This window comes from Crocodylus siamensis, chromosome 3, assembly GCF_052110815.1.
Source record: "Crocodylus siamensis isolate JL-2025a chromosome 3, ASM5211081v1, whole genome shotgun sequence".
Classification (NCBI taxonomy): Eukaryota; Metazoa; Chordata; order Crocodylia; family Crocodylidae; genus Crocodylus; species Crocodylus siamensis.
Window position 1 is genome coordinate 198909666 of NC_143397.1, and position 25729 is coordinate 198935394.

General features: G+C 48.1%; 1 protein-coding gene across 2 annotated transcripts in view; it reads left to right on the top strand.

The window, feature by feature from the left end:
* Positions 1-25729, top strand: part of C3H8orf34 (chromosome 3 C8orf34 homolog) — a 324719-nt gene that overhangs the window by 66255 nt on the left and 232735 nt on the right. The window contains exon 4 of one of the 2 annotated variants that reach the window (XM_090040117.1): positions 17345-17473. The exons of the other annotated variant lie outside the window; for it this stretch is intronic. Coding sequence (XP_089896243.1) covers positions 17345-17473 — 129 coding nt within the window. The remainder of the gene's footprint in view (positions 1-17344; positions 17474-25729) is intronic. 2 annotated transcript variants of the gene reach the window in all.

The window sequence follows — 25729 nt, forward strand, 5'->3', positions numbered from 1 at the left end:
ACAAACTAAAATAGCAATAATAGGTTCTTCCTTGCCCAGTGCAGGCATGTCACAGAATAATGATACATAGTATACATCTTAAATCATTATAGCCATAAAAAATACTTTCTAAAAGTTTCATTGAGTGCAGTGCAGTGCAGTTCTGTAGATGTAATATTTTTAACACAAGGGTAGAGCATTAACACATCCTGCCAATACACATTTTTGTTTTAATTTGTCCATCTGTTGACTGCACTGCAATATCTGTGCTGAATTCCTATTTCTTGCTGCCTGAAATATTTCAGGGGCCTAAAAATTTCAGTGTGGGATGGTGTGTCACAGTAGAAGCGATGATGTGGACTCAAAATTATGGATTGTAAAGTCCAGGTTCTGCATTTGTATCTTAACCATTTTTTCCATTTTAATAACAGAAGAACACCACTGAGATTTGAAGCTGTGCAATTCCATCTGATTTGAGCTTTCAAAACAGCATCTAAAATGAGGTGCCATAAAACCTGCAGGAGTAGATTAACTGCACAAGGAGCCTTCTTTCTGTAACTTTCTTTCAAAAATGATTTTTGCAGGAGATTTGAGGCACAAGGCTACTGAAAGCTACTATACCAACTGTATGCCTTCTGCAATATCTAATCTTTGATTTTATTCCCCACCTTCTTAGTGATGGTAGTTTTTTCTCGTTACCTCAGTTTTAAGAAATCCTGGTAGTATATCATTTTGTCTCAGAAACTTAGATGACAGAATCCGATGTCGCCTGAAGAATTTTGCACAGTGTTTATCCTCCCAAAAATAAATTTAACAATTATATTTTAATTCTTTAAATCTTTCAACTCATTGAGACTTTTATTTGTAAGAACCAAACCTTTTAGGGTTCACACAGCCATTCACTGCACCTGGTCTACATTCAAATAGCTTGTTTACTATATTTTTGAAAGCAGGGTGTGTAGCCATTTGCTGTTCCTGGGAGCTGCATGGGGCACCCAGTAGAAGTAACCTGGGGTGGGGTGAGGCAGGTGGGACTGGAGGGGGGTTGTTGGGTTGCCCAGTTGGGGCAGGGGCTTCAATGACCTAAAAAGAGCCCAGTTGGGTCTGGATTGGGGGTGGGGTGGGGAGTGGGAAGAGCACAGCCGTACCACTGGGGTACGTGGCTGGTCTTTCCTAGCCACAGGGCTTCTCTAGTATGTGCAGTCTTTATGAGCTCAGGTGAACACTTTCTTAGATCAGATTAGCCCAATCTTGTTCTAAGTGCACCTCCTACGGGAAATTTTTGGACAATTTAAGCCCTCCAAATATCTGCACAATTGGGCATTTAGATTGACTTAAACCCAGGTCATACTTACCCTTAAATAATTTCAGGTACAGCAGATTGGACAGATTCACACACTAAATATATATAGCAAGTTGCTGTAGAACAGGAGAGGACAAAATGGTGGATCTGGCTGGCAGCTGGACTCCATTTCCCAGCAGCCCCTGCTGGTGTGTTTGGGGCCAGTTTTCATGAAGATTCCACCAGTAGCCCTGCTTTGATAGCATGAGGCCAGGGTTTCCATGGAGACTGGCCTCAGCAGCGCTGGCAGGGCATGCAGTAGGGTGTGGAGGTGCTCCGGAGCCTGGCTGGGAACTTATGGCAGTACCAGCGTGATCCAGAGGCAGGGCAGAACTGCAATCTGAAGCCTGCTTGCCCCGGCCAGGGTCATGCAGGCAGTGGATCATGGCTCTTCCTGACTCTTTGTAGTAGTGATGGCATGGTCTGGAGCTGGGGCAGAGCTGTGATCCGCTGCTTTCACATCCCTGTCTGGGGCATGGAGGTTGTAGTTTTTAGCTCTGCCCTGGCTCTGGACCATGTTATCAGTGCTGCAAGATTCCAGCTGGTGCCTCTGCTGCCTGCCAATGCTGCTGGGGCCATTCTCCATGTAAACCCTGGCTCTACGCTATCACAGCACAGCTGCTGATCGGGTCTCCATGGAAACTGGCCCCAGCCACATGGGCAGGGCTGCTGGAAAATGGAGTCCACTGCCAGCTGGATCTGGCTCGTGGCCTGGACTTTGCCCACCCCTGCTGTAGAATACTTACCACCGTTCCTTTTTAAACAAGAGGATTGACATTCTGGCCCCAGAAGATAAGAAGATTGAAATCAAGGGTAAAATTATCTAATTTCAGTAGGGATACAATTTTACCAGAATGGCTCAAAGTCCTTGGAGGAACAAAACAGCTTGTTTTCTGAAGGAAATTTCACAAATTTCTCATTTTGGATTGAGAGTAAATAATTATAGCAAATGTAGAAAATGACACAGATGGCTGAACAAGGGCAGTGGTTTGGGATTCTAAGGAGCAAATCCTACATTTTTTTAAAGGATGACGGGCGTTGATCAGCATTTGTTTTATTGTCCAAGCTATGGAGTATTGACATCTGTTTCCTCTTCATGTGACAGACTCCTTATTCATGCCAGTTTTTTGTGTGCCAAAGTGAAAGCAGTTTTAGGGTGAGTTTAGGATGGGGGCAAGTCTAATGGATCTGTAAATAGAAAAACTAATGGCTAAAATTCCCTGCAGAAGGGACAAACCAGCACCAGAGGTACCACTAGGTTCCCAAACCTCAGGAAAAACTCCTACTTATAATAGCTTTGCCCATGCTTCTCCAGCTAGGGCCCCGGACCTACCTGTTAGTCATACTTCATGCTGGACCCCTAACTGTGGCCAGTTCTCCTCCTGCTTCTCAAGGAGACTGTGTGTGTTATATTTCTTGGTGCTCAGTTATTTAAAATTGGGCTACTTTCAGGTACCTGCCCTAGATCTTGGCTCAAATTTGGTGAAAGAGGGACTAAGACTACACTAGGGATATAGGGCCTCCCCATCCAAACACGATTCTATGGTATATTTGGATTGTACTAGTAATGGAACGTTTATATCTGTTTCTTTTGCATGTGGCAGAGGAGTCCTCTATGCTGGTTCTCTTTGTGCTGATGTAGAGGTGGTTTTAGGGTGTATTTAAAATGGGGGAAAATCTAAAGTATTTATAGTGTTACTAGATTTGCCTGTCACTTTGGGGTATGCTCACTTATTAGGGACATGTTTTTGGGGTCTTGGTAATTCTATCTATGTGTTACTTGTGTTTCTATACGAAGCTGTATATCTCCCTTCTGTAAGTCTTCACCCCCAGTGGAGCTATCTTGTAGTTTCAATGGGGCTGGTTTCCTCCACAAACACACACAGATTAACGTGACACGCCTGACCCGGCTGGGTTGATCAGCATGAACAGGCTGATACCCTCATATGCCAAGAATCAGTTCATCAGAGAAAAATAAACTGCAGTCAGACACAAACACACAGGTAAACAGAATACTTCTGAATCCAGCTGGGTGTATAGCTGACAACTTCATTGGCCAGCATTCAGTTCATCAGGGCATGTCTGAGTCAAACTGGGTCAATCAGCCTGTACAAGCTGATCCCTTTATGTATTTTAAACTCAGCATGTTCCAGTCTTTAGCCTCTTGATGAGCAGACCCTACAGTATTTTGGGGTTTCACAGGGGTCTTTAGTTTAGGTAAAAGAAGCGTTGCTGCAGAGCAAGTGGGGAAGAAGTAGAGAAAGAAGAATATACCTAGTTACCACCAGTTTGATTATAAAAGTTATTTATTGCTAAGTATTTGAAATATATAGTGGCACTAGTAGTAATAGACATGCAAAGGAAAAACAAACACAATTACAGTATTACCCTGGCTTCACTAAGTATTTGGGAAAACTTAGTTTAAACTTAACTAATACAGTTCAGATTCAGAAATTTATGCCTAGAGAGAGAAAAGAGAGAGAGAGAGCGAGCGCTGGGATCTCACCAGTGCAAGACACTCAGGTTGTTTGCTGACAAATAAAATTCTTAGCACAATCCTTGAAGGGAGACGATCTATTTCTTCCAGTGTCCTGAGAACAACAGCGAGTAGTGTGAGAGAGAATTCTCCTCTTGAAGCACACATCCACTTTGCTGCTTTTTACAGATTTTTATACCCTCAGTTTAGCTTCTTCATAGCATTCTTAATAGAGTAAATCATTGTCTTTTCTCTTGATAAGGGGTTATCTGGTTTGGAACATCTCAAGAAACTGACTGATACTCAGGAAAACATAAGGTTAAGGAGTAACCAGACACTTAGGAGCCAGCTTGAAATTCCTATGGATAGCAGATATACTTGATGGGATATCTCATGATTTCTTCAGAAACAATGATAGCTTGCAGCATCAGGGTTTTGGATTTTTACTTGTTGTGAACAAGCCTCAGCTTAACATGACTTTTCCAGATCTTACTATAGTCTTTTAACAGACTTAAGACAATTATTGGAGTGTTCATAACCTTTGGTGGGGAGGACTTCCACCAGTCAACCCCGGAAAAGTATGAAAACACTTGTGGTCAGGGCTCCAATGGGCTGGACGCTGTGATGAACTCTTTGCCATTGTTCAAATGTTGCCCATACCCCCTCTGACTCGGTCTCTTCACCTCAGCATTCCCTAACCCCGCAACCGAGTTTTAGTCAATCAAGTTTAAATAGGCCTCCCATAGTGGGATCGGGGAATGTGTGGCCCGAGGTGCCTAGTAAACTTTACTTCCACTTAAAGGTGTGTGTGTGTGTGGGGGGGAAAGTCCTTTATAAATCCAGATTAGAACTGGTCTGATAAATGCCCAGCTGGGTGTGTGTAAATGGGGGTTGATTAGCATTTGGAGCACAGATTCCCCATCGTGCAGTGCTCCCCTGCTTCTCTGATCCCAGAATTCACTGCAGTTTCTGCTTCGGGTTTTTTGTTCTTCATCTCCCATGTAAATGAATTGTCATCTGGTTCCATCTCGGATACAAATGAGACCTACGGCAGTTGTTTCATTCTTGTCACCCTTATCTGGAGGGTTTTAGGTGCGTCTCCCACTGCATCTTAATCAGTTTTGTTTAAGGGGGGGGGAATTCTTTGTGAGTCAGACAGGCTGCATCTTGTGCCAGGGTTCCCCAAGAACATGGAACTGAGAGATAACAATAGGTAGGGAAACGCAGGGAGAAGGAAGAAGGTCTTAGATCCCCAAAGGATAGCAAGATCACCAAGGTCCTGGCTCATGTATGGAGGACAAAGAGAAGGGCTATCATTTCTAAAAGGAGCTGCACCTTCCAGACTCCAGTTCATGGGGAAGAGCAGGAAGAAGAGCTCAACTCAATCAGAGTCAGGGATCCCCCATATCCTGAGCATGGGCCTCGTATATCCTCCATTCAATCTTGGAACATTGTATTCTGTATTGTTCCCCTGAAGGGTGGCAACTGTCATATTGAATTAGGGTGATGAATGTCAAGTGACTCCTAATTCATGTTCCCCTCAATTCTGACTTAAATGTTGTTTAATTCAGAGGGTTACGTTTCAAGTGTTTTTGGCTCAAATAATTTCAGACTTGACCATCATAGCCGTGTCCAGATGAGCATAGCCATGAGGTACGTGGTACCGCAGATGCATCTACAGTGCCACATACCACACATTCAGCTGTTCTCCATGTTGCAAGGAAGCAGCATGTGGTTGTTTTTGTTTTTTTGACCTTTTTTTGACCCCTGGATATCCCCAGGGGTCAAAAAACCCCTTCAAAACCCGCCCCCAAAACTGGAGCAGCACATGTGGGGGCAGCACACACCACTCAAAACTGGAGCCTGGCCAGCCAGAGCCATGCTTCAACTGCCAGCTAGGCTCCGAGCAGGAGGATAGCCACTGCTGCAGCTCCAGGAGTTCTCCAGGACCACAGTGCTGGCCCTAGCCTCCGCTTCTCCCTCTGGGGTAACCTGCCACATGCCAGAGAGCACATGGAACAGGTCTTCCCTGGGGACAACTAGTGGTGGCATATGTGGACGGGGCCCATGAAGCCCGGCAAATTTTGGTGCAGCCTGGGCAAATATATGGATTTTTTACAGCAATTAAAATACTTCACCTGTTTTTTTAAAAAAGTGTTTTTTTTCAGAAAAAGGTATGAAGTGTCCAGTTAACTGTGTGTCTGTTTTCAGTTGAACAGGAACACCCATTATACAGCCTGAAACAATAATTGATTTGTCAGCTGCTCCATTTATCTCAGTGAGGGTTTTCATTTCCCAACCCCCAGGGGCAATGTTTGAGAATCCCCCAAACCCCCCACCCCAAATGCTCAATTTATCCTGTGTCACTTTGCTTAACCCCCAAGCTTCCCAGTTCTTCTCCCTCTTACTGTTGCCTCTCTTTTCATGTCCTTCCCCACCATTCCCGCTCCTGCTACATCTCTAAACCTTCTCTTCTTATTCTGTCTGTTCTTGTACACTTTCATTCCCTGTTCTACTCCCTGTAATTTTTTTTGCTTATGCAATTTATTTTCATTCTGAAAATACTTTTTATATCTTCTGAATTTTCTGCTCTACTTTGTTTACATTTCAGTGGAAGGAAGTGAAAGCTTTCCAGATAGAAGCCTTTTTTATTATGCCCACCTAAATTTGGTCCATGAATTTTAGGCTTGCACCTGGTTAGGCTTCAGCTGGAATAGTGTGTGCAATTCTGGGCTCTGCATTTTTTAAAAATATGTAGAGAAACTGGAGAAGACCCAGAGGTGAGTAGTGAAGGTAGTAAGGAAATGGAATGCAAGCTATATGATAAAAGATGGAAAGAGCTTAGGTAGGTTTGGTTTGGAGGAAAGGAGATGATGGAGGGAATGTGAGAGTAGTTTTCAAATATTTGGAAGTCTGCTATTAAAAAAAAAAGAAGGAAGAATAACTTTTCTTCCTTGCCATAGAGGGCAGGGCATGAGCTGTTATAGGTTTTATAGTTTCATGGTTGGTGGGGTCAGAAGGGACCTGAGCAGATCACCTTCTCCAACCCCCTGCCATGGCAGGAAAAGGTACTGGGGTCAAACGACCCCAGCAAGGTGTTCATCTAACCTCCTCTTAAAGACCCCCAGGGTAGGAGCCAGCAACACTTTGCTTGGAAGTTGGTTCCAGATCCTAGCCGCCCTGACTGTGAAGTAGCGCCTCCTGATGTCTAGTCTGAATCTACCCTCTGCCAGCTTGTGACTGTTATTTCTAGTCATTCCTGGTACTGCTCGGAGGAACAGGGACTCCCCCAGTGCCTGCTGGTCCCCTCTGGCTAGTTTGTAACAGGCCACTAAATCCCCCCTCAGCCTTCTCTTGTGGAAAAGGTTTAAACTGCAGAAAGTGAGAAGTATTTTTTTTCTGAGGTTTTATCCCAGAAAAACTGTAAAAACAATAGAAGAAGAGAATGATGTACCCAGGGACCTTGTGAGATCTCCTTAATTGGAAGTTTTCAGAAACAGACTGGATAAGCATTTGTTTGGGATGATTTAAGAATGCCATGTCCAATAGGGTAAATGAGGTGGGAGAGGGGGCGACTGTGCTAGATGCAAAAGCAGCTATTACTGCAGTGGCTGATTGCGCTACTGTAGTTGGCACAGGAGCAGGGCATTGTACAGCCACCCCAGTGTGGAGCAGTGTTGCTATACCTCTGAGCACATCCTGAATCTGTGCAGAGTATTTTCATAGATTTCATAGACATTAGGGCTGGAAGGGACCTCGGGAGATCATCGAGTCCAGCCCCCTGCCCAAAGGGCAGGAAGTCAGCTGGGGTCATAGGATCCCAGCAAGATAAGCATCCAATTTACTCTTGAAGGTGTTCAATGTAGGTGCTTGAAGCACCTTCAATGGCAGACTGTTCCAGACCTTGGGGGCTCGGACAGTAAAGAAATTCTTCCTTATGTCCAGCCTGAAACGGTCTTGCAGGAGTTTGTGACCGTTCGACCTCGTCATCCCTTGGGGCGCTCTGGTGAACAGATGTTCCCCCAGATCCTGGTGGTCACCCCTGATAAACTTATAGGTGGCCATCAGATCACCCCTGAGCCTGCGCTTTTCCAGGCTAAAGAGTCCCGTGGCTCTCAGCCTGTCATCGTAAGATCTGTTTTCCTGACCTCTGATCATGCGCGTGGCTCTCCTCTGGACTCTCTCAAGCTTCTCCACATCCTTTTTGAATTGTGGAGCCCAAAACTGGACGCAGTACTCCAGCTGCGGCCTCACCAAGGCCGAGTACAAGGGGAGAATGACGTCCCGGGATTTGCTCAAGAAGCATCTATGGATGCACGCCAGCATTTTGGTCGCTCTACTAGCCACAGCATCGCATTGCAGGCTCATGTTCATCTTGTGGTCAATGATGACCCCCAAGTCTTTTTCTTCTGTAGTGCTAACCAACGTAGCACTGCCGAGCCTATAAGGGTGCTGCAGGTTTTTCCTCCCAAGGTGGAGAACCTTGCATTTTTTGGTGTTAAACACCATGAGGTTCTCGTCTGCCCATTTGCTGAGCTTGTCCAGGTCAGCCTGGATCACCTGCCTATCTTCTGGCGTGGATGCTTTGCCCCAAAGTTTGGTGTCATGGGCGAACTTGGCCAGTCCACTCCTAACTCCAATGTCCACATCATTAATGAAGATGTTGAACAGTATGGGTCCCAGGACAGAGCCTTGAGGGACCCCACTGGTTACAGGGCACCATGATGAGTGACTGCCATCAATCACAACCCTCTGGGTCCGACCACGAAGCCAATTTCCCAGCCAGCGGATCGTGGTGGAGCCAAGGCCACAACTGGCCAGTTTGGCCAAGAGGTGATCATGGGATACCAGATCAAAAGCTTTTCTGAAGTCAAGATATATGACATCAATCTCTTCTCCCTTGTCCAGGTGATAGGTCACCTGGTCATAGAAGGAAATGAGATTGGTCAAACAAGACCTACCCGCAACAAACCCGTGCTGGCTGTCCCTTAGAATGTTAGCCTGGGCCAGTCCCTCAAGGATGGCCTCCTTAATAAACTTTTCTAAGATCTTCCCCAGGATAGAAGTCAGGCTAATGGGCCTGTAGTTAGCCGGATCCACTCTCCTCCCTTTCTTGAAGATCGGCACCACATTGGCCTTCTTCCAGTCTTCGGGCACTACACCAGAGCGCCAGGAGTTTTCAAAGACCCGTGCCAGGGGCTGGGCTATGACGCTCGCCAGCTCCTTGAGTACCCTGGGGTGCAGGTTGTTAGGGCCAGCTGACTTGAAGGTATCCAGCTTCTCAAGGTGTTCCTTCACAAGGTCAGCATTGATGGAGGGTAGGGGATCCCCCTCACCCAGATTTCCCTGTCCCATAGCAGGCATGGGCATCCCGTGTGACTGATGAAAGACTGATGCAAAGTACCTATTTAATAGGTTGGCTTTTTCCTGGGCGTCAGTTGTCAGTTGCCCCATCTGGTTTAGCAGGGGTCCAACATTGCCCTTGCTTTTCCTCTGGCTCCCCACATACCTGAAAAAGGACTTTTTGTTGTCCTTGATGCCTGAAGCTAGTTGGAGTTCAGTTGCAGCCTTGGCTTTCCTGGTTTGCTCCCTGCAGGACCGGACCAGCGCGGAGTAATCCTCCTTGGAGATGAATCCTGTCCACCATCCTTTGTAGGCTTTCCTTTTTAGCCACAGTAGGTCCGCTAGGTCTCTGGAGAGCCAGGGGGGCTGCTGTGCCTTCTTGCTGCCTTTCCTCCGTGTTGGAATAGATGACCTTTGGGGTTCCTTCCAACCCTATGGGTGCACCCCACATGGAGGGGTGTATGCTTGTAGCAACAAAAATAGTAACGGTACAAGTTTTTGCAACTACTTTTTACCACAGTGCATGCCCCTGCATGTGTGTTTTGGTGTGGGGCAAATTGCCACACTTTGGGCAAACTGCTCTTTCCCCACTTCCGATGAGCTGGAGGAGCCAAGGTGCAACTAAACGAGTGGAGGTGGTCTGGCCAGCAGTCAGAGCATCTCCCTGGAGGACCAACCCTCTGTGTCTGCCATTGCACGCTCCTGTCACATGCACCACACTGCTTTTTTTCTTGCTTTTTTGCTACTGGGATTTCTGGATGTGGCCTGCCTATGAATATGCCTGGAGAATATGCCAACACTTTTTTTGTACATTGTTGAGAAGCTGTTTTGCAGCTGGCAGTAGGGCATGATGGGAACTTGATCCCACAGCTGTGCTTCCTGCCATGCATGTGTGGCATTGTATGAGGTATAATTGCTGGGGTCAGGGATCAGATCCCCACCATGCCTTTAATTGAACCTCTCACAGCAGCCATTGCAATGTCTGTAGTTACACACACCAAGAAGCAAGTAATTGCTGTCTCATCTCTGGACATAATCTCCTTGCCATGAAGTAATAGGTTGCCTAGGAATTTTCCACTACTATTAGATGTGTTTTTAATATGTGCAGATGGGTGAATGAATAAACAGCTAGGTGCCATTACACTGTTAGGAGTAACCTTCTCTTGAACCTGTTGCCAGAAGATTTGGTAAATCAAGGACTCTTTTTGGAAGGTCAGTTGAATGTATTTAAAAAAAAATAAAACAAAATCAAAACAAATATCCCTCCTTTCCCCATCATCCTATGAAGTATAACAGAATGCTCTTTTTTAGGGATAATGTTTTAATGAAGAGACTGTAGATGAGTGTATTGTAGTTGTGCATTATTTGGAAAAGAGAGAATGAGAGATACTGAAAAGGAATTTCTCAGCTTTCCAAGACGTCATTATAAAATAAACATTTCTGACATGAAATCTCATTTGTATAAAATGGAAAGCTAAGTAACTTGCATACAAATTCTAGGAACACATGCCATAAATCTCTTAAATTGAATTTACGTACTTTCAAGACAAAATATTTCTCTCTTTGAAATAACAGTGAAGGCTAATGCAGGTAATATGACAGAGGATTTAAAATACTGACACACTAATTTTGATGAATAATGGAACATAAAAAAGCAGGAGAGGCCCTGCTTTTGCCATGGATTATATTACAAAGGGATTATACTAAATCTGCAGTGAGAAATGGTATACAGTATTAAACAAGGGACCAAGCATCACAGAAATGTCCCTGTCTCTAACAGAGCTTTTCTGTAGTGGTGTGTTTTTTTGCCACCACATGTAGGCAAAGTAGAGCCAGTCAAAAAGCCCAGGGCTGAATCAATTTGGTCTTTGCAGGCTAGTCTAAGCTGTGTAGATTGAACTGATAAGCAAGTGAACAGACAGTCACTTTTGATTCTGGAAATGCAGCCACATGCCTGGTGTGGCCCAGGCCTGCAGTGGCCCAGGCCAGAAGCCCTGGGGGGAAGCAAGGGAAGTGGGTGGCACTAGAGCATGCCTCCTTGCTGGGCTGGAGCCAAGGCTAGCATGCCCATCCTGCAAGGAGGGAGGGAGGTTGCAGTGGAGGTGCAAAGCATCCTTGGATGTTGGGGGTCTGTGAGTTAACTTGAATCTGGAGAGGATGTGGGACAGAACTTCAATAAAACAATTTAACCTAAATCAGTTAAGTTTGATACTACATCCATCCACGTTTATCTTAAATCAGTTTTGGCCATTTTGAAAGCATTTTATGTGCACTGAATTTATGTTGTGTTTCAGATTTGAACCAGGTTCCATTTATTTATACTGATTTTATGTGCATGGGTGACTGGTGCCTCCTGAGTTAGTGGGGGCATGTGCCCCGCCAGCAGCCAGTCACCAACCAGGAGTGGTCCCCCTGCAGCCAATCACACTGACTAGGGAGAGGGACCCCCCCGCAGCTGATCTTGTCTACCCGGGGTGGGGGAGGTGTCAGTGGTGCTCCCGGAAGTGCCAGTGGCACTTCTCCTGCCACCCCTGCACTCCCCAGCTGGTGCTCATAGTGGCGGCACCGGTGCTCCCGCTTGTCCCTCCTGCCTCTTGCCTAAGTGGGGAACTCTGGCTGTGAGGGAGTGCACCAGCGCTCTTAGGAGTGCATTGCATCGCCAGTTTATGTGTAATTTCTGTCCCTAGCCATAATATCTATACTTGTAGCACTGTAGTGGGTTTTCTTGCTGCCCCAGTACCCCACAGTGCTTCACTTTTCCCCCCCCATACACACACACCCTGGGGGGGATGGAGGGTGAACAGTGGGCTCCAAGACAGCCCACCATGGACCAGAGCTGCAGCTTAGACAGGACTGGGGACAGCAGCTCTGTTTCCAGCTGCTGTGGTAACCACTGCTATCATGGTGGTGGCAGTGGCAGGGGCTGCTGCTGCTCCAGGGATCAAGACAGTGGCTGCTATAGTGGCAGATACTATTTGCTAGAGAGTGGAAAAAAGGGTCAAGTGCTAGTCTGGAAATCTCCAGGAACAGAAGTTACACATAAATTGGTTTAAGTAATCAGAAACTGGTTTAAATCTGTAACAGAACATAATTTCAGTGCACATAAACCAGTTTCAAAATGGCTGAAACCGGTTAAAGATAAACCTGGTTGAATATAGTATCAGACTTGACTGATATGGGTCAAACCAGTTGATGGAACTTCTTTCCCAGACCCCTTCCTAGTTCAAGTTAAATCACAGTCTCCCAGCATCCCAGCATACTTTTCAGCCCTGGGCTGGGCTGTGCTTTCTGTTGCAGAAAGCAGAGCTGGCCCTGCCCCTCTGCTCTTTTTCTGGAGCAGGCGTGGGGGCATGACCAGATGCTGGCCTAACATGGCCCCCTAAGGCAAAAGGCAAAAGAGCAGGGAGGGGGTTTATTCTTTATCCCACCCCAGTCATCACAGGGCCTGAGACTGGGGTCTGCCTGGTTGGGGCAGAGCAGCCCCTGTCAGGGTCCTCCCATGCCTCAGTGCTACAATGGTAGGGGCAGGGGCATGGACAGATGCCAGCTGGCATGGCCCTGCCATCTGCCCGCCTCACCCATGGCTGGGGCTGCACCAGGTTGGCCCATGGGGAGTGCTGAGGGTAGATGTGGAGGGGCTGAGCTGGGCTGGGTTGCAGGGGCAGGGTCCTTCTCAGCTGGAGCCTCAGGAGCTGTGCACCCATATTGCTCTCAGCTTCCTAGGCTGGGCTGGGCTGCCATGGAGCCACAGCCAGCTAGGAAGGGCTCTGCCCCTGCAGCCTGGCCTAGATCTTCTGCACCCACCTTCAGCAGTGGCCGCAGCTGGCCCTGCTCAGTCCTGGGCAAGGCAGGCAGATAGTGGGGCTGGCACAGGCTGGGCCGTGGGGGCAGGGCTCTTCCCAGTCACCTGGGGCTCCATGACAGCCCAACTTAGCATGCGTGAGTGGCAGCAGGCCAGGCAGTGGCATGGAGGTGATGCTGCTGTGGGAAGACACCTTGGCAGCTGGACTGGACACGTGGGACAAGTTTATCATGCCTGTGGATGCCCAGGCTGACTCAGAGGTTCTGGCAGGCTCAGAGCCCGGCAGCCACCCACAGTGGGGGTTCATGTGCCTGCAGCTGCCTCTGTGGTTTTCCCTGCATGGTGAAGGACAGAAGGTGCAGTTGCTGTGAACACATGAGCTCCCACGGTGGGTGGCTGCTCAACTCTGGGCCCACCACCACCTCTGCATCAGCCCAGGCATCCGTGGGTATGATGAACTTGCATGGCCAGTTCGGCTTCCAAGGTGCTTGCCTACAGCTGCAGTAGCATTGCCTCCTTGCCAGCTGCTCACGCATGCTGGGCTGGGCTGTCATGGAACTGCTGCCAGCTGGAAAGGGCCCTGCCCCTGCAGCCCAGCTTGGGCTGGCCCCGCTATCCCCCTGCCTTGCCTGGAGCTGAGCAGGGCCAGCTGCGAGCACTGCTGAGGGCAGGCTTGGAGGGGCTGGGCAGGGTCCTTCTCAGCCAGCTATGGCTCCATGATAGCCTGACTTAGCCTGGGCACAGGGAGCTATGACCAATCCAGGTGCACAGCTCCCACAGCCCTAGCCCAAGCTGAAGCTGTCTGGGAAAGGCCCTGCCCCTGTGGCCCAGCCTGGGCCAGCCCCTCAGCATCACCTGTGGGCCAGCCCAGTTCACTCCTCCAACCCCAGAAATAGGAGAGGTGGGTGGATGGCAGGGCCATGCCAGCCTGCTCTGGCCACAACCCCCACCACACACATGGCCAATGAGGCAGAAAGCCAGGCAGACCTCAGCTTGCAAGGGGAGACAGGGGAGTTTAATTCTCGTCCCTGCCCTACCTTCTCCTGAGTTGCTATCTGGGCCAGTGCCTCACCTCCCCCCCCCACCGAACAAACCCAGCAGGGGCTGCTTCCCACCCCCACTTTCCTCTCCGCCTCCAGGCACACCCCTGCAGTGGTCCCTGTAGGCCAGGGTGAGGGTTTCAACTTCTCCCCAATCATACTTAGTGGCCTGCTGGGGACTGGCCACCCCCACCTCCCATCAGCTTCTTTCTAGCCTTGCAGCTGCTGCCAAAGGGAAGGGAGGGCTTGCTCTAGCACCCCCTTTCACCTCTCCCCCCTGCCCCCCCCGGCTTCTAGCTTGAGCCACTGCAGGCACATGACTACATTTTAGGAATCAAAAGTTAGTGTCTATTCACTTGCAAATTGGTTCAATCTACGTAGGTTAGACTAACCTGCAAAGATTGAATCAATTCAGCTCGGGCTTTGTGAATGTCTTTACTTAACCCTGGACAGCAGTGGGTATTCTTTGCTGCCCTTCTCTGGAGAGTGGTGGCATGTCAAAAAGCCCATTGCTGCCCCAGACCTGGACCTCCTTGAGCTTTCCCTGAGCTGTCACAGCGTGCTGGGGAAGCAGTGGCTCCTTGCTGTGCTCCCACTTCTGCCCTTAAAGATAGTGGGGATCTGTAGCTCTGCCTGCCTGGAAACAACCCCACTGGAAGCAGTGAGTTGCTCTTGAGTTCACTACAGTGCTGAAATGGAGCTGTAGCTCTGCTTGCCTCCGTGTCCTCATAGGGTATGGAGAAAGCTGGAGGTAGCCTTGCTTCTGCCTCCAAACTGACAGCTGCTGCTCTGTTCACCTACTCTCTCCCTGCTATTTACATGCCAGTTGTCAAGAACACTGATTGCTGGGCACAGATGTTCATTGATCACTGGCAGTCATCCTGCTGGGCCTTCTTCCCTGGAAGAGGTAAGGGTGTGAGCTGTCAGTGATTGGGCTCCTTTTCAGGGACCAGAGGAGCAAGTCGCTATCCCCTCCAGCTGATGACTTTGTAACACTGTTGGCAAAGGGACTGTGAATGCATAGCGCTATATTTTTGTACGCATGTCTGTCTACAGTCTGAGATATACTGAGAACAATCCTGAAATTTTCATGGAAGATCCCCTTTGTGCAGTGGGGATGCAAAATTGAAGTGTCAATGAGATATTTGGTAGTGGATTTTGCTGATGTGGGTTGTAAACTGCACAAGGAAGATGCTGATGTCAGCTGTAAACTGCAGAAAGACAAAATTAGTTTAGATTTTTTTTTTAATATAATCCAAACACCTGTGACAATTCAAGAAAAATGTTGAGAAATAGCTTATACCTAAAACAAGTTTACAAGAAGACTTTGGCCATAAATTATTTTTATTACCCAACTGTTGATTGGGCCTTTAAGAAGAGGTAAATACTTCTTGAAGTACTGAGGATTATCGCTGCTCAGGAATTTTAGAATAAAATTCAAACTTCAGCAGAAAATGTTGATTTGTTGAAAATCACAAATGTTTGAAAATAGATATGTTTTGGTGATCTTCCACTAAAATCCAGGTAGTAGTTGGGTGTAACCAGCCAAGCAGATTTTTGCCAAGCTCATCTAGAAGGTTGCTCAGAAACTTGGGTTCCCCAGGCCTGTTTGTCTTGAGTATACCTGCCATTCATTCAGATGGCCCTGGGACTGAGGAAAGTTCTGTGCTTTCTGGATCAGCTGCTTCCACGCTTCTGGAAACCCCTGATGTCCCTGATTAAGGGCACTTCACATGGCAGGGTTGCCTTGGAACCCTGGAAACCCTCCACAGTTGCTGAGGCATATTGACAACACTCAAATCCATCTCATTTAGCAGCTACCTACATCTCTGGGGCTAGGGACAGACATTCAAAAAGCCCGAGCCTGAATCCATACAATCTTTGCAGGTTAGTTTAACTTGCATAGATTGAACCAATTTGCAAGTGAAATTCACTTTTGATTTCGAAAATGCAGGCACATGCCTGCAGTGGCTTAGGCCAGAGGCTGTGAGGTGGGGGAATGTTGAGTGAGCCCTTGTTTGGAGGGAAACTGAACGGAGGTGGGGGGCATTGGCAGGCCCCTGCAGGCCTGAGTGTGACTGGGGAGGTGTTTAAACCCTGACTCTGACCTAGTTGGTGTGTGCCTGGAGTGGGAGGGGAGAAGCAGCCCCTACCAGGTTTCCCCAGCCCCGCATCCCCATTCACTTGTTCACTGCTCCAGCGGCAGAAGTGGGAGCATGGCCAGATCCCAGTAGCCTGAAGAGAAGCAGAGTTTCAATCCCTGCACTGGGGAGGGGGTTGGCGCAGGCACTGATTGGCTGTGCTCATGCACCCGGGGCTGCGGTGGCCAGAGGAGTGGTGTGGGTACCAACACAGCACAATCTCTGTCCCATGCTAAAAATCCCCTCAGGCAGAGGCCTGTGCTGCAATGCCTGGGCCAAATTCCTCACAGGAGCGGTGAGTGGCTCCCAAGGGTGAGGCAGGTTGAGCTGTGGGTGGGGGAATGTGACCTGGCTTTATGTGTCGGGGGGAAAGGGCAGAGGCAGCTGGGGCTAATTATGGAACCTGACTCATCACTGCACCTTGCTGCTGCATGGGGGCTGCAGTTTGCAGACAGACTGCAGCTGGAGTTTGGTTCCTTGCCCCCTCCCTCTCCCAGCAGCGGCAGTAGAGTGATCCATCATGGCAGGCAGAGGTGAGGGGCACCTGTCACCTGCTTGCAGTGGTGCCAGGTACTTAGGGCGGGCTGCTGTGGGCCAGGGCCATGGGCAGTGGCAGGGGAAGGCAATAGACTGCCACAGCCTAGTATGGCCTGGCCCCGCGGTGTGTGCAACAACTGGCTGCAGCAACCTGCCCCAAGCACCCAGCACCACCATGAGCAGGTACTGCAACAGTTTGCTCTGCTTCAGGTGGCACTGCCAGGAGGTGGGAGGCAGGGAAGGAGTGGCACTTCAGCTACTATTTGCCTATAAACTGCAGCTCCTGCATGGGGCCAGAGGTGGGAAGTAGCAGGTGCTGACCCCCACCTCCTGGGGCCACCCCAGCCTGGGCTGCACTGCTGCAGCAAGAGGCAGCAGTGAATTGGGCTTTATGATTATGAGTGAGTTGATGCAGCAGTTTTAGTTGCACAGCATTATTTACATTTTACTTTTGTCTGAGAATTACCAGTTTAGTTACTCCTAGATGTCATCCTTTCTGTGGACTCGATTTTCTTGTAGCTATTCCGCCAACCCAAAGATAAATCTCTCCAGCTAGTATAATAAGAAGGGGAAAACTTAGTCCAAAGTTATGAAGATTCTTGATCTTGTTGACTCGCTGCTTAGCTTGTTGCTACTGTAGATTTCTAAACCATGAAATCTAAACTTTATATATATTTTACCTAGTGCCAAGGTCGATAGAGCATCCTAAATGGGACTGGCGGACAAAAACAGAGAGCCGTGATTTTGATGAATTAAATCATATTCTACAGGAGAGTAAGAAGCTGGGGAAAGCCCTTGAGAATCTCTCTCGCAGTAAGTGGATTGATTTACATTTTTAATGCCATCACATTAAGCAATATGCATTTCAATAATATACTATGTGTATATACTAAGAGGATGTTGTTCTTTTTCTTGTTTATAATGGTGTCATTTAGGAGTGACCACTATTCAGTTAAGTTTTGTGAAGGATTTTAAATTTGCTGTAAGACTTTCTCTAATACCTGTGATTCTAGGTTTGGGTTTGGGGGTAGGTAATCTTATCAGATTACTGGGAGTGGGTGGTCAGGTTGCATTTCCCAGTTAATTTCTCCTTCGCCATTTTGTGGTGAAAGAGATCCTTGATAGTCTATGAGCATACCCTTTCTTTGCCATTGTTTCATTTTCTGTTGGTTTAACCAATAGCATTCTGTATTAGAACTCTATGCGGCTAGCTGATAACTTATCTATGTCCTTTCTGTAGTTGGGGACCCAAAACTGGACCCAGTTCTCCAGATGTAGCTTCACCAGTGACAAATAGAGGGGAATAATCACTTCCCTTGATCTGCTGGCAACACTTACACTAATGCAGCCCAGCATCCTGTTAACCTTTGCAACAAGGGCACATTGTTTCTTTATCAACAATTTGAATGACAGGGTAAAAAGCAGCCTGTTTAAATTTGCTGATGATACCAAAATTTGGGGTGAGGTGAGCATGCTAGTAGGGAAGGAAAGACTGCAGCAAGACCTGGAAAGGTTACAGGGATGGGCTAACAAAAACAGGATACGTTTCAATACTGACAAGTGCAGGGTGCTGCACTTGGGCAGTAGTAACCAGCAGCACACTTATAAGATGGGAAATGTCCTTCTTGAGAGCACGGAGCCAGAAAGGGATCTTGGAGTCATTATTGGCAGGGCTAAGCAGACCTTGTCATGCATCCACAGGTGCATCTCAAGTAGGGCCAAGGGGGTGATCCTCCCCCTCTACACAACACTGGTCAGGCCACAGCTGGAGTACTGAGTCCAGTTCTGTGTGCCCCATTTCAGGAGGGGTGTGGACAACATTGACAGGGTCCAGAGGAGGGCCACCCGCATGATCTGGGGACAACAGGGCAGACCCTACAATGAGAGACTGCGGGACCTGAATCTGTTCAGCCTTCACAAGAAAAGGCTGAGGGGAGACCTGGTGACTGTCTATAAACTCACTAGGGGTGACCAGAAGGGTTTGGGAGAGACCTTGTTTCCCCTAGCACCCCCTGGCATAACAAGGAATAACGGCTGTAAGTTGTTGGAGAGTAGGTTTAGATTAGACATCTGTAAGAACTACTTCACAGTTAGGGCTGCTAGGATCTGGAACCAACTTCCAGGGGAAGTGGTGCTGGCTCCTACCATCTGGTTGGAGTCATTTGAGCCCAGTTTTTCTCCTGCCCAGGCAGGGGGTTGGCCTTGAAGATCTAGAAGGTCCCTTCCGACCCTACTTCTGTGATTCTATGATTTGGGCACAACTAGTCCCAGGACCAACCCCTGGGGCTCTCCACTTGATACTTGCAGCCAACTAGACATCAAGCCATTAATTACTGCCCTTTAAACCTGATGATCCAGCCAGCTTTCTATCCACCTTACAGTTCATTCATCCAACTTGTACTTCCTTAGCTTGCTGGTGGGAGTATTGTGGGAGACCATATCAAAAGCTTTGCTAAAGTCAAAGTATATTACATCCTTTGCTCTGCCCAATCCACAGATCCAGTCATCTCATTAGAGAAGGCAATCAAGTGGTCAGGCAAGACTTGCCCTTGGTGAAGCCATGCTAATTGTTCCTAATTACCTTCTTTTCCTCCAAGTGCTTAGAAATAGATTCCTTGAGGACCTACTCCATGATTTTTCAAGGGACTGAGGTGAGGCTGACTGGTCTGTAGCTCTCCTGATCCCCCTTTGTCCCTTTCTTAAAGATGGGTGCTGTATTTTCCCTTTTACAATCATCCAGGACCTCTCCCAATTTCCATTTTTCAAATTAGTATCATCAGCCAACTCCTCCAGCACCCTTGGGTGCATCATGTCTGGCCTTGTGGACTTGTACATCCCATGGTCAAAGAAGCTAAAGCCCTATTGATGACACTATCTGCTCAGCCATGCATTGATCTGAAGGATGCGTCTGCTCCTGCCTGGGCCCTTCCCCTTGACTGGAAGGATCAAGAACACCATCTGAGCCCCTGTACCCTTCACCCTTGCACCCAGAGCCCTGTAGCCACTTTTGATCCACTTTGGGTCACCCCTGCAGTATCACTGGTGCCCACACGGCTGAGCAGGATGGGGTAGTTGTCAGAGGGTCAGATGAGTCTCTGATACCTTGGTTCCAGGCTCTGGGCAAGCAGCAGACCTCCCAAGACAATGGGAGATTGATGCCTTTGTCCCCTGCAGAAGTGAGTCTCTAACCACCATCAGCTGTTGATTGCTCTTGGTGGCAGTGGTCTCGATTCTGTCCACCTTGAGATGTCTGTCCTGGCCTCTTTCACCAATGGAATGTGCTCCTCCTCCTCTGTTGCTTGGGCTCCATATCTGTTCCCCAGGCAAACTGCTACAGGTATAGATGAAGACTTTTGCCTGCTGTCAGAGGTCACAAGTTTCCAACTTCCACCATCCTGGGAGTCCATGTCCTCTTCCTTCTCTAGCTTTTGACAAATCTGTTTTCATATTTTTACCACCATATCACTCTGTAGGTGCTAATAAGCTGATTGTTTAATGATGCATTCTAAAAGCTATCTGGGGGTATGAACAAACCAGCATTTTATTTATCCATTTTGAAAGGGGAATGGAAAGTTTTTGTTTAGGAGTGTACAGAAGCTCTTGTTCTATAAGTGTTATGTCAGCATGATCTTGTAGTGATACAAATGAACTAAATTGCCCTAACTTTGACTCTGAATGAAGCAGGATTAAAGTTAAGTGACTTTATGCTATTACATCACTACAGAATCATGTAGACATAAGAGTTGCATCATAACAGCTTGTATCTGTATCCTTAAATGATGATACACTTACATCTATGTATATCAGTGGTTCTCAAGGTCTTTAGACTTCAGGCACCCCTCAGAAATTGCCAGCTCCTAGTTTTCACTTATTTTCTGACAATAGGAAAATACTAGAGGAATTCTTCTGTACAAAGAACTCTGAAAGACAACAACAGAGCAAAATGTTTTTGATACTATGGATTCTGTTGCAGAGCACTTAGGTGCCCTGCTCCTTTTAAAGAGGGGAAACTGCTAGGTAAAGAGCCCTAGCAGTGAGTGAGAAGTCCCAGCTGCTGGTTACCAGGGAAACCAGAGTTAGCTAGTGACCCACACCTGCCAGTGGTCAGCTGACTGGAAGGGGCAGCACCTGGCTCACTTATAAACGCCAGGGTGGAGGCCAGGGTGGCAGTTCCTTGCTAGCAGCCAAGGGGGAAGGATCTCTCCCAGAGCAAGCGAAGGGGAGAGGCCTGACTGCAGGTATGACCCCCAAGACTGGTGAGGGATGGAGCACCCTTGGTGTGGCTTGAATAATGTTATAGCTGGGTGGTTAGAATTTATGTTATAGCCCACAGACTTGTGTTTATTTGCTGTTTAAGACCGGCGGCTTGGGTGAGGCTGTTAGGGGAAGGAGGAGGCCTCATAGGGGACCCACAGCAGCATGGGGCCCCGGTGCCAGAGAGGGCGCAATATTGGGGGTGCACTGGCCCTGGTGCCAGAGAGGGCGCAGAGCCAGACAGGGCTGCGGAGAGCCCAAGGAGGCCAAATTATAACAAGGCTTGGACTGAAGAACGTTGGTTCCATCTGCGAGGCTTGGGATGTGGTAAAGGGGTGGTTGGAGCCACTCATAGCCCATAAGGCTAGGTTGTCCCTGAAACGCTCTTTAGAGAACAGGACCCACAAGGGGAATTCGGGGGTTCGTGGGGTCAGATATTGCAGCAAATGGTGACCAAGAGGACATGAAGGCAGCCTCCCTATTATATATTTTATCATCAAAGAAGTGGCAGGAGAGAATCGAGGGTGCCCTTTGGGCCAACTTGACACGGGAAGTGGGTCTTGGGGAGATCATGGCGGTCCTACAGGACCCTGCACGATGACGGATTCCTATTTTTAATTCTCTGGGTTTACCTTAAGATCATTTTTCACACTTAACATTGTGTGGTACCCTGAATCATCCTTGAGAGGATCTCAAGGCATTCCAGAGTACTGTGGCATTCTGGCTGAAAATCTATATCCCCATACTGAGGGCAGGCCCATTAGTCTATAATTCCTTTGATTCTCCTTTTTTCCTTATTTGTCCTTTCCAATCCCCTGGCATCTCCCCCATTCTCCTAGAATTTTCAAAGAATCATTAACTCTTCCTCTTATCCTCCCATATTCTGCCTTGTATTCCTATCCCATTCTTTAAATCAAAGACCTTAAGTGTCTGGTCACCATTACTTCCATCTTCACAAAAAAAGTTAATGTGGGCCTTGAACATTCAGTCTTTTTGGGGTCATCTGTTTTACTCTCCTTCCTTGTTACATAATGAACCTTAGGTTTTGTTTTTTTCTGCCTTCCTTTTACTTCTCATATTTATCTAGACTTTATGGCCTGTTTTGTCTCCAGATGTAACCCATTTGTTCCTTAGCCTTTCTGATTATATCCCTGAAGTCTTATACTATTCCATTGTATTCATTTTTCTAGCATTGTCGTTGTTTGTACTTTTTGTATAATTTCTTTTTGATTTTTTCAGGTCATTAAAGAGGTTATTCTCATCCATTCACTGTATCAGGACAGCATAACATAAAATTGTAATTAAAAAACAAAACTGAAAAGGGTTTCAAAATAAAAGAATAGAAAAGGAATCTGTTCCCAGGAAGGCAAAGAAAGAGACAGGGTTGGAGCCTTCTCAGACTCAAGGGGTGCATCTATGTGCAATTAATGTGGAGTAATAAATTCCAGAGCAGTTTGAACCAGAGTAAACTACTCCTGGACACAGCATATACAAATGTGCCTGGGACAGCAGCAATTTTGAGATGGGACAGATCAGGCCTGGGCTGGTACGGAGCAAGAAGGGTCAGCCCCAGGCTCCAGGTGGTGGCAGAGGGGCTGGATCCTTTTGAAGTGTTCTGCCCATTAGGTTTTCTCACTTCACCCATATTTACAGAATTTCTCTTCCAGCCATGGGATAGATTCTGATAAAAGAGGTCACAACCACTTGATCCCATATGTGTGCACTGGAGACTGGCAGTTAGAAGTGTGTGTGTATGCATGCACACACGCACATATGCGCACACACACACACGAGACAGTAGACTTGCATGCAGTCCCTGTCTCAGTTTCCTTGCTACTCTGACCATTCTTTGGGACTTGGTTGGAGTCCTGTGGGGTGTTTTAGCACATGGCTTTCTCAGACCATGAAGTCTTCCTTCCTTCCACACCTCTTAAGTCACCTTACTACTTCCTTCTACATATAGAAAGAAGTCTTGTCTCTTACAAAATCATTCTTCTCCATCTCCTGGCTTAGCTGTTTTTTGTCTCTGTATCCCTCTGAAGCTTTTCAATTAAAAAAAAATATATATTTTTTTGGCCTGCTTCTGGGGAAATTCTTTTTTTTTTTTTTTTTCCCCCAAAGCCCAGAATACCCACAGCCAAACCCAGGAAACTGGTTTCATTTAGGATATGGTTAATCTTTTGTTCTCCCTCGGTAAGACATATTCAGTTGCTTTTAGGACTGACCTGTTGATGGCTAGACATGCAGATTTTGTTCCCTGTCTTCTTTAGTACAGGGAGTGAGGAGCAGAACACAGTAAAAGATGGCCATATGATATAAGAATGACAGCTCCTAAAATCAAATTGGAATTTACAAGTTGTTCATAAACTTGTTCCTCAGATTGCTGTCCTTACAGAGGAGACTATGTCTGCACATTCCCAAATTGTTAATGGATATAGAGACACTCGTATGTCATGAAGTACTTCAGTACACAACAAAAACTCAATAAAACTCAATGAGCTTTTGTAGACATTGTCAGCTACATCTGGCAAAGTAAACTGCTGCCTATGAAAGAGCATGCTTCCCTGAACCAGTTAGTCTCTAAGGGTACCTGTAGATGTGGAGGGAGGCTCCTTCTGATGTGCTGTAATTACAGCACATATTTATAGAACTGGAGCATGCTAATTAGTCCACTCCAGCACCCTCCACATCCCATCTTTCAGCATCCTCGCACTTCAGAATGGTGGCAGGGGTGCTTTAACTAAAGCTTGTTCAAGCTTTTGTTAAAGTGCCCCCACTGCCATTTTGGAGCATGGGGATGCTGATACATAAGATGCTGCAGGCGCTTTAATTGGTGTAGCTTTGAGAGCTGCACTAATTAAAGCACCCTTCCACTCTTAGAGCATGATGGCACCCTGGCCTATCCTATGCCTGACTCCTGACTAACATGGCTAACTATCTCTACTTAGATTTATTGTTAACCTAACTATATAGGCTAGGTACAGACAGGCAAAAAGCCCAATGCTGAATCAATTCAGCCTGTGCAAGTTAGTCTAAACTGCACAAATTAAACTGAAACGGGCGTGAACAGACATATACCTTTGATTCAGGAAAAGCAGCCACATGCCTGCAGTGGCTCAGGCCAGAAGCCTGGGAGTGCTAGAGCATGGATCTCTAGCAGTGTGCTCACTTCCACTTCCTGCTGCCCTCAGGGTCTCTGGGATTAGCAATCTAGCATGACAACAGCAGGACTCTGCAGGGTTGCTCATCACTTCGTCTTCCTGCTTCGAGTTGCCTCTGAGATTTGTAGTCCACAGTTGCAGCCAGCAGTAAGTTTGAGCAGGGAAAGGGGTGTTTAACCCCCCTCTCCCTGGCCCCAGACCCCAGCTGGGGTTTGCCTGTGGGGGGGTAGTCCTCCTTCCCCTCCCCTGCAGACTGAGCTGTATCCCCATCTGGGATTTCCCCCAACCCTTTGTCAGGCAGGCCTCACTGCTCCAGCTAGGAAGTAGAGGGTGGGGCAAGTCCTGCTCTCGGGACTGAAAAACATGTTGGGATCCTGCGGGGACTGTGATTTAATTTGAACTAGAAAGGGTCTGGGACAGAAGTTTCATAAACTGTTATAAAACCAGAGGTGCTGGAATGGCTTCCCGTGGTGGGACCTGAGGCAGGGGCAACCTGTCCAAGAAAAGAGCCCTGAAAAGAGGGCATACTTACATGCTGTAGGGAAGGGAGAGCGGCACCAAGAAGAGCCAGGCATGTGTGGTTTATCAGCTTTTACTGGCTTTTATTGCTGGCTGGCGGTGGCACCGGTGAATGACATCATAAAAAACCGCCGCCCAGTGGATTTAAAACCTGGTGGCAAGAGAATGGTGACGCAGAGGGCAGGGATGCTTGAGAGTGAAGTTGCTCTGTGGCTGCCATTCTAAGAAGGCATGCAGCCCTGGTAGGGGCAGTACCCAGACTCTCTGAAGGGGTCTTATCCATATTGGAGAGAAGGAACAATGTTGAGGGACTGGAGAGGACCACAAGCATTGGACCCATGAGTGGGGTGGGAGAAGCCCACACCCAGATTTTTTTTTTTCTTCTTGTTACTCTACTTTGGATTTGGGAAAGACCCAGGGTTGTGTCCAAAGAAAGACCCTTCATGGGTCCAGGGTCACGAAGGATGATCAAGACCAGTGTGAGGGGGCCAGGACCCTAGGGGACCCGGGCCGAGCGAGGAAGCCCGGGGTTCCGTCCAGCTTCCGGGATTCGACCCGGAAGTCTGGCCGGGACTTTAAAGTTTCCCAGAACGTAAACCGGGCTGGCGTGGGACCGGCCCGGGCAGATAAAAGGAGCACCCCTACCCTGGTTAGAGGAGGACGGAGGCTCCGGCGGGAACCTGCCCCGGGACCAGCGGAGCCGGGCGCGGCGCGAGGGACGCTGGCAGCAGAGGCGCCGGCGGCGGCAGTACTGGTAGCAGCGGAACCGGGATCGAGGCAACGGACGCCGGCTGCAGCGAAGCCGGCAGGCGCAGAGCCGGTAGGCGCCGAACCGGGAGCAGCAGTGCCGGCGATAGCGGGGCTGGCAACGGCGGAACCGGGAGCCACGCGGCAGACGCCGGCTACAGCGGAGTTGACCGCAGCAGAGCCGGGAGCAGCGGGGCATCCCGTCGGGACGCAGGTACCGAAGGGATCAGAGGCGGTTCTGACCGAAGAACCCGGGAAGGGAGCCTCGGCCGGAGGGGCCCTTCTCCGGCGACTGGTGGCCAGTTGACCACGGAAGAAGACCCGCGGGCAGGCAGGCGGACTTTGTAGCCCCCCCTGGGTCTAGAGACTCAGGCCCTTGAGGGCAGGA